Source organism: Chrysochloris asiatica, unplaced genomic scaffold (assembly GCF_000296735.1).
Source record: "Chrysochloris asiatica unplaced genomic scaffold, ChrAsi1.0 scaffold00011, whole genome shotgun sequence".
Taxonomy (NCBI): Eukaryota; Metazoa; Chordata; class Mammalia; order Afrosoricida; family Chrysochloridae; genus Chrysochloris; species Chrysochloris asiatica.
In genome coordinates this window covers 33,433,549-33,443,033 of record NW_006408529.1, presented here as the reverse complement: position 1 = coordinate 33,443,033, position 9,485 = coordinate 33,433,549, and the positions used below count along the sequence as shown (strand labels likewise).

At 40.3% G+C, this 9,485-nt stretch overlaps 1 protein-coding gene across 2 annotated transcripts in view; it reads left to right on the top strand.

The window, feature by feature from the left end:
* Positions 1-9,485, top strand: part of MFHAS1 (malignant fibrous histiocytoma amplified sequence 1) — a 124,465-nt gene that overhangs the window by 97,516 nt on the left and 17,464 nt on the right. For both annotated transcript variants that reach the window (XM_006834482.1, XM_006834483.1), the window contains exon 2: positions 6,373-6,499. In XM_006834482.1, the coding sequence (XP_006834545.1) occupies positions 6,373-6,499 (127 nt within the window). The remainder of the gene's footprint in view (positions 1-6,372; positions 6,500-9,485) is intronic.

The following is a 9,485-nucleotide window of genomic DNA, read 5'->3' as shown; positions in this document are numbered from 1 at the left end:
GAATCAACAGCACTTAACAACAACAACAACCTTTAAATGTCATCTGTCACTGCTTTAGGGAGTATCACAAGGAAGTTGAAGAAACTATTGGCATTGAGTTTGTGTAGTGCAGCTTCATGACCAGGTGAAGATATAAGATAGGTGCTGAACTGTACCCTATGTGTAGGGGCACCTCTAGGAAACCCAATTGGCCTGTGTGTGTGGTTTCTAGATTGTACTCTATTATAGATAATAGAGTACAAATTGCCCCCAAAACGACAAGGCTTAGAAGAGCATTTCTTCAAACAAGTGCCAACAGCCAGAACCAAAACTGGACTTTGGAATTCAACAAATGAGTGGAGGCAGTTCTCCTTTACATTGTTGGATTAGCGAGAACTTGCTGGATTCCTATATTTAGAAGAATCTCAGGACTTTATCGTGAAAATGAAAACACACTTCTAGAAGAAGGTCACAATTTTATATGAGGTAGTGTTACACTTTTAAGTTTTTACAGCTGCCTTTGGAATTTCTATTTTAGGATGTATCTGAATTATCAGGTAGCCCTATCAGTTTGACTCATTTTCAAGAGGAACTAATGGAGCCCAAAGCAAACAGTGCTCACAGGAAGAATGCAGCATCCCTGCAGATTTGGAGACTGTGTGTTCCAGAGCTCCCTAAGAATCTATGTGCCGTGTGCTGGACAGTAACCCCAGGTGACTTTTCCCGTGGCCCAGCAGAGCTCACTGGGTATCCCAGTGCATTTCCTAGCAGGTTCAGTAGTAACCACCTTGGGCACCTTCCCAGAGAGATTTGAAGGCATCCCATGAATCCAGAAGCAACAATCCAGTGGTTCGCCATCCAGTTTCCCAGCAAGTTCAACAGCAACCTAGTGTCTTCTTACCTTCAGGAGTTTGCATTAATGGTTCCTTAAGCCTGGTATGTTCTTTCCTTGGCTGGCTTCTCCCTGTTGTTCACATTTGAACTTAAACTCCCTGGGAAAGGTGTCTCATACAACCTAGTCTAATTTGTCACCTAGTCACTATCACTTCAACTTGTTTTAAGTATCTTTGTCACAGTTTTTCTTAATCATTAAATTTATTGGTAATCTCCCTTCTCTAGACTGTAATCTCCATGAAAGCAGGGATCCTACTCCCTGCTGTATTTTAGAGCCTGCAATAGTGCCTGTCTGGCAAACAGGGTAGTTATTATGTATTTGGTGAATTAATGAAATCAGTGCAGAGTCAAGCCTTGTTGTTGTTGTTAAGTGCTGTCAAGTCAGCACTGACTCGTAGCCATCATGTATAGGGTTTCCCAGGAGCAGCCGGTGGGTTTGAACCACCAATTTGGGGTTAGCAGTTCAATGCTAATAGCACCACACCAGGATTAGGACATGGGATTCCTGTCTTCCTGGTCTCATCACATATATACCAGAATAGCTTTGGCCAATGAAGTGATTCCTGGCTCCTGGCACTTATCTCCTCTTTCTCAAAATTTGGATTTCCTGGGTGCCACAAATGGTTTTCTAGGCACCTTCATCTGTAAAGTTCAATGATTACATTTTAAAATCTAGCTGCTAACCAAATACTTGAGTACATCCAAAGGCATCCCAAACTCTGCCATTGAAAACATGGAACACTATGGATTCCTGGTGTGACACTGTAGGATCAGCAAGGGACTGCGAACCACAGAGTCGGCAGTTTGAACCCACCAGCTGCTCCTTGGAAACCTTATACAGGGTTGCTAAGAGCTGGAATCAACTCGATGGCACTTAACAACAATGACAATGGAGTACAGTTCTATTCTGAAAGTCGTGGAATCAGCAGCAACTGGTTTTCTCAAAGGTCATGGTAAAATTTTCTAAATCAATTTCAAAACGATATACTTCAAACTCATTTTTATTTTAAATTCTAAACTTTACCTTTAGTTTAAGTATGTGTAGAGAATAGCTTTAAATGACATTTTATGATCTACATCTTTAGATTTTAAAGCTTATTTTTTAAACTTTACATTTATTCCCATTGGTACAATGACAGCTCATGAGTTTCAGATGGTACTGCTTTTGCCCTAGGAGGCATGGGACACAGACACTCACTGCAGTGAGTTCTATAGTCACATGTAATCAAAAGAAAGTAAAAAGGGTGTTGCAAGGATGAGAGTGGATTTTAAAATAGTAAAGCTGAATTTTAAAGATGAAGTCACCTAGAAGGCTCCTTATGGTGGTGGTTGGTGGTTGCATGCTACAGAGTCGGTTCCACCTCAAAGCGACCCTGTATAGGGTTTCCGAGGCTGTTAAATCTTTATAGGAGCAGAAAGCCTCATCTTTCTCTTGTGGAATGACTGGTAGTTTCGAAATGCTGACCTTGAGGTTAACAGCCCAACTTGTAACCACTACACTACTGGAGCTCCTTAGAAAACTCCTTATATAGTTTTTATTTTATAATAGGTTTGTTTCTAGAGCGTATTAGATGTTTTGAAAGATGCTTATAACCTTAGGACTTTTCTAGATCAGCAACTGGCATTTACTTGCACTGAGAAAATATTTTAAGCTTTTAATATTTTAATTTGGGTTGTAAGTATACATTTAAAATATTTTGCATAATTGGTCAGTATTTGAAAATTCTGGTAAATGATTATCAGAAAAAGATGAGCTTGTTTTGTGTATTTTCTTTTGATTAAAAAATACTGTAATGAAACCTGATGTTCTGTTCTTCTGAAGGGAGAAAACAAAAATAAAACATGAGATATAAAAACCCACCAGATATTAAGGGTTTGCTCTGATAACGTAGTGGTTACGTATCGGACTGTGAACCTTAAGGTCAGCAGTTTGAAACTGCCAGCTGTTCTGCAGGAGAAAGATGAGGCTTTCTGCTCCCGTAAAGATTTACAGCCGTAGAAACCCTGTGCAGGGTCACTATGAGTCGGAACTGACTCCATGACATATAACAACAACAAATAATCACTGGGTGGTGCAAAAGATTAGCAGTCGATACTAGCCAGAAGGTTGATGGTTCGAATCCACTGGTGGCACATCAGAAAACAGGCCTGGCAGTCTACTTCTCAAAGGTCCCAGCCTTGAAAACTATGGATCAGTTCAGTTCTGCAGGCATGGGTGGTCATGATTCAGAATTGACTCAATAGCAAATAGCAACAAGCAGCAAGAGTTTAATTAAAAACAATTTTTTATCGCCTTAATGAGCACAAAAGGACTGTGCAGTGACCTGGTATACAGCTTCAGTTAAGGTGGTCATCTGTTTATTGGCCCAAAATTCTACATCTTCAAAACAACCAATTGCATTGTAAAATGTGCAGGAATAGAAAAGTCTCCAACAGAGGAGAATTTATCAGCACTTAAATCTGGCAACCCTTCAGTGAGAAGCATACTGTAGTCTTTTTATTATCAACTCAAACATTCAATTAAATAAATAACCTCAGGACTGCTCTTTGTCAGTTTATATTTCTGATTACTTTGAAATTTACATTTCCATATAGAGATGGCACTCTCGTAATTTCAAGTGATTCCATTTTGTTAATGTGCCTGTTTTTAGGCATTTTTCCCCCTACTGTTGGATACTTGAGAGGGTTACCAGGTTTTCAATCTTTTCCAAATCCTGCTGCTGCGTTCCCAGTCATTGTATAATTCTGCCAAAGTGAAAGGTCTACTTTTAAGTGCCTGGAAATGGTAATATACCAGATCAAAAGTATATTTCTCCTTAATACATTACCAAGATTCTGAAAATAAAAATAAAAGTATAATTTTGTTTTTACAACTACTACCAACTTTAAGGGTTTTTTAATTTTTTTTCCCACTTTTGATAGTGACAACTAGCAAAATTTTTTTTTTTGAAAATTTCAAATCTCTATTGAAGTGATATTTTGCATGTGCTCATTGATGTCTAATTACTTTCTCATAGAGACTCTGGGTACTGATAATTTTGGAAGAAGTTTTAAGAAAAATTTACTGTTATGATAGTAGCCACAATTTTTCAAGAACTTAGATGCTTCTTGTTGTTGTTGTTAGTCCTGACTCATGATGACCCTGTGCACAACAGAACAAAATGCTTCTGGTTCTGAACCATCCCCGTGTGAGCCATGGGGTTTTCATTGGCTGTTGGAAAGTCACTTAACTCCTCTTAGTCCCTTCAGCCCCTATGATCTGCTTCTTTGATTGGCAACACTATTTGGAATAGGACCCAAACAAAACCAGCTGCTTGGCTCTGATGACACTGGGAGTCTAGCGGACACTCAAACTCTTGGTTTAATAGGAACTGGTAACACATCTCTAGAAAACAGAATTTGTCCTCACCAGAATCTATACATATGGAACAAGAAAGCCAATTGTGTAGTGTGGCTGGTGCCAGGGGGCTAGGGCCTGGCCTCAGCAGGTGTTTTTGTGGCCACCTGGGCAGCTGAAAACAACTAGAGCTATGTGAGGCCTGTGCACAGTTCCAATCAAGGGAGACTTCTTGTGGAAACCAGAGGAGCCCAGTCTCTTTTCAAGCCTTGGGGATAACCTCAGACCAGAGGGTGGGAATTGAGAGTGTCAAGTGAAGAGTCAGGTAAGAGAAGCCCAGGACCAAAGTTGTTAGCAGAACAGGGATGTTCAGAGCCCCCCTCATTCCCATCTACATGGTGGTTGGGTGGGTGGGTTGGTTTAAAGATGCACAGCTCTCTGTTGGACTTTGAGCAAATCTGTTAAAGTCAGAAAGCTTCTGACCTGTGGAGTGATGTTTGGACTGGATACCTTCCAGGTTTCATTCTAGCCTTATCCTGCTGTTATTTTGGCTCATGTTATTACTTTGAAAATATTTACTATTTATGTTTTTCAACTTTCTTTTTATGTTGTGGGATCCTTTTCCAGGTGGTGGTGGGGTACAGTTCTGACACCAGGTATACAAGCTAATGATACAAAATTAACTAGTGCAGTAGGTTGGCGTTTGCATGAATGAGTTTAGTTATAGGATTCAAATTATACCTATTTATTATCTTCCAAAACCATATCAAATATTCGTGTCAGGAAATAAATGTCTTTCATAAAAGTACAAATATGCCAATGCTGAGTTCATTGTTTAAAAATTATGTCTTTATATTGCTCCTCAAGGAAAGATATGCTCTGGCATAAAGAAACATTTCTGCTTTGCGGGAGGTGATGGAGGGTACAGACCCCAGTTATGGGTTCCCAAGTTCACATCAAGAGTTTGCTGGCTTTTGACTTTGGATTCATCACACACCTCTCTGAGCATTAGCTTCCTCTTTTGTAAACTGAGGCCAAACTCTTCAGGCATAACTGTAAACAGTAAATGAGGTATACGTTTAACACTCCCAGCTCAGTGCTCATATGTGGACCTGCTCCATCAGTGTGAATTCTGCCAATGGTGAGGCATTTAGAAATAATGTTATTTTAAGGCAAAAGATTTTTATATAATTATATGTTGACATTTTCTTTGGGCTCTCTAGCATTTCGAATCTGTGATAAAAGTGATTATAACCATAGAGTTGTTGTAATTTCAGTAGTGTTTTTCCCAGTTGCCATACATTTTGTGTCCTTGGTTTGGTTTGTTTACTTATTAGTTTAATCAAGGGGATTGAGGCAATAATGTGTCCCATCACCAGTTTACAAGCTCTTGATTGAGTCCTTGCTAGAGCACAGTGCTAACCAGAAGACGGAAAGGCCAAGACACCAGCTGGGTTACTGGTTGAGGGGGAGGAAACTCCTCACAGCTCTTAAGGATTTAATAATCTTACGGAAGGGAACACATTTGGTGTGTGCAGATTTCCTTCCGGTATCATGGTAATTGAGCTAAATTTCTATTACTACTCAACCCTATCAATCATAAGATTGGTCCTTTAAAATGCACACACATACACATAGGAAATCCTTTATTGCCAGGACAGAGCTGGGCTGTTTTCAGGCTCTTTACCTTTATCACACCTTTAGTCTGCTGCATTCCCAAATCATTTATGCAGGGCTTTGTTGAAAGACAGCTCTGGTCTGCCCGACTCCCATCTGCTCCTGGATCCTAATTATGAACACCTCCTTGGCAGTCCTTGCTTCATTGGGCTCTAGGGACCCTGGCTCAATTTTCCATGTCAAGATAAAGATCTCCAGAGTCAGTTTGTGAAAAGGAAGGTGAGGAGAATAGGGGCAGATGCTGTCTTTGTCTGGAGCGATTGCTTGCCTTCCATAAGCATTTGAGTGTTCTCCATGGTGATGCAGATGAGAATTTAGACTGTGGATCAAAGCCAATTCTATTGTTGCACAGTTCTGACTCCATTGTCTCTAAACCCTTCTCATCCTCACTACCTGCCCTTCTCTCTCCTTCCCCCAGCTCCAGGCACTGAACTGCTAATTTAAAGTCACATTTCATTAATACATTTTCCTCTCTTCTCCTGCAGGGGAATTGCTGAGTCAGCCCAGACCAGAAGGAGTGGCAGAGATCATTTGCCCCAAGAACGGCAGCGAACGAGTGAATGTTGCCTTGGTTTACCCTCCTACACCAACTGTGATTAGCCCCTGTTCCAAGTGAGTTCTGATACTTGTACTGGTCCCCCGAACCTAGCCCAGAAGATGTGCTAACAAACAGCCAAGTTAAACTGCATTTCAACAAATTTTTAAAAGTCCTCAGGGCAGGTCTAGTTTGTGGTCGTCAACACCAACATAAGAAGTTTAATCTTTATCTTTTTGTGATTTAAAAAATTTCTCTTTTTATCTCTTACAGATAAAAATGAAAACATGTTTTAATGGGCAGTCTTAATTCTGTCACTATAATAAATAGGTTATTTTTTGCTTGGATACTGTGATTATCCAGTTGCTCCTGATGATCAGAGGAGGTTCAATTTGCCACCATTTCCCCAAAAAATGAATTTAAAAGACAGACTATGCCAAACTAAGTTTTAGCTAGGACCTTAAGTTAGTGTTCCTGATGGCTCATCCTGTTTGGGTTTTTTGGTAGTGTTCAGAATCCAAACTGGGTACTTTGATGAAATAACTTTTAACCTCTAGCCTTGAAAAGCAGCAACCACAGACCTCCTCTGGACAAATCCAGTTCTTTGGGCGATGTTCGCTAACTAGGTAAAGTCAACAGCGAATTGTCATTTTCTTCCTTGTTGGCCACATAGAATTTTTGTTTTCATGTATAAATGTTTTATAGAGAGGTTGTAAAGTTTGCATTTGAGAGTTATGATGCATCATGGGAAACATGCTCTCTGCCCATGTTTCAGGGAATTTTGTGCCTTAGGAACTCATGGCTCTGTCCGTGGTCGGCCCGCCAATCTTTGGTGTGCTCTCTACAGAGAGACAGGTCATGGTGGCATTCTCATTCATGAGCAGCTGCTGGAGAAATGCAATGCTAGTTTTACCCAAACTGTGTGATGCTCTAGATTGAGCTTTCCTCATCCAACTTTGCTGGAAAATGTCACTGAACACCAGGGGAAACCCTTATCAGATGCTCTTCTCTTTATTACCAATAGGACTCTCAGACACTGTGAAATCATGAAGTGCTTCTTAATTGTTAACTAAGATTACTTGGTAACTTTGTATTAACCACAACATTCTTGGTCCTGAATATATTAAACAGCAAAACTGTCAACTGTTCTTTAATTTCTTTGCGTTTGTGTGTGTTGGTCTCTTTGAGATACACCTGGGATAAGGATGAGGGGAGATTATAAAAACAGCAGGGTAAGAAACAAAAGGAAACAATTGTTCAGAGCACTTTGTATCGATGTAAGTTTTCCTAAGCCAGAAGAGATGTTAATTTACTATTTTGCCATGGCCATATGTCATGTAAGAGGTGACAGAGAGGCCAGAGTTATGATATCCACTTACACAAAAAACCACAGAGGCAGTGAGCTAGCTGCCTTAGTGTTTTCCCATGGGCTTCTTGTGCTGTCACAGAAAGATCACATTTCTGCGAACTGTATCAGTTCTCTCTCACACAGTTTCCAGAACCCAGATGAACAAGCAGCTTTAAAGTTGGGTAATTAGAGGCACATAGACATCAATCTAGACACTGGAGGACATATCTTTAGGGATCAAACTACTCTTGACTTACACATCAGAATAGATTCATTTAAAAATGGGTTAGTCAAGAAAATGTCTCATAACATGGGTGGTAGATTTGAAGTATAATTCTCAGCTTCTGAATAGGAAATTTTCTCATTTCTAGTAAGACTTCTAGAAATGGCCACTTTTTTAGTATGGAGACTAAATTCTTCTTTGTGAGATCAATTATATAAATATACACTTTCATTCAAAGCCCCTCCTTGTACTGTCTTCTCCCCTTTCTTACACACACACACCGCTTTCATAGCACCCGTGACAACAAACCAAAGACAAACATAAGAGCAGGCTGGGCCCAGTGGAAGGTTTGGTTCATGGGACACTGTACTGGAATTAACAGATTTGGGGACTTGATGAGGAAAACTATCAAAGGAGGTGGCTGTTATACCGGCACAGCTTAGAACTAAGACCCAAAGTCAAATCAAAATCAGATCAAGCAAGCACCAGAAATTGTGAGAGTGGAGCTGTTGCAATGCCATCCAAGTTACCTTAAGCAGGTCACCACAGAATGATCCTTTACCTCACTATAATTTATAAGTCATAGTTGGATGGACTAGATCGGGCTTTATAAGTCAGACATGCATAGCAGAATTTCCAAGGCTAGGCACAAATCTGAAAAAACAAACACAAAAACAAAAAACCTCCCACAAGTCCCCAGGTGATTCCTGAATTTTGTATTTCCTCAGATCCCTACCATGGCCCTAAGGGTAAGTTCCCTGGCCAGTGGGTCTTATCCTTGCCTGTAGGACCTCTCTGTGGTGAATAATTGATTGGCAGCACCAAGGCAAAATTGCTTCATGTTGCATGTTGTCCGCCTCAGCACCCCAGGTCAGGTGAACGTATCATTCATTATTCACATCATGAAAGGACTGGGCCATGACAACAAGCAGGAACCATACCACAATAGTCACCCTACTCTTAGGTTGGAGGGTAGGAGCAAAAGAGAAAGACCCCCATCAAGATGGATTGGCACACTGACAGCAGCAATGGGCTCACGCATAGCAACGATTGATTGTAAGGTTGGCCCAGGACCAGGCAGTGTTTCATTCTGTTTTGCATAGGGTCTCTATGGGTCGGTACTGGCTCAGTGGCACCTAACAGCAACACCTCTTAGGTTGTTGACTTCAATTTTATAGTAGTTTTAAAAAACCATTTGAAGCTCTTCTTTAATCCTCTCTTTTATATATCAAATCCCCGAGGCTCATCACTTAAGTACCTGCTTTGACCATGTGTAAAACAATGGTGGCACAATGTGGTTTATAAAGAAAAAACAAAACAAAAATAGATCCTTGACTGTTTTTTGGTTGGACCTTCTGTATGATTTCCAAGTTTTACTATTGCTTTGCTTGTATTTAAAAACCTCTAAGTGTTTTAGTGCAGAAAGAGAAGATGGAAAAGCTCCATATCATCAGTGAAAACAAGGCAAGGGTCAGACTGTGGAACAGACCAT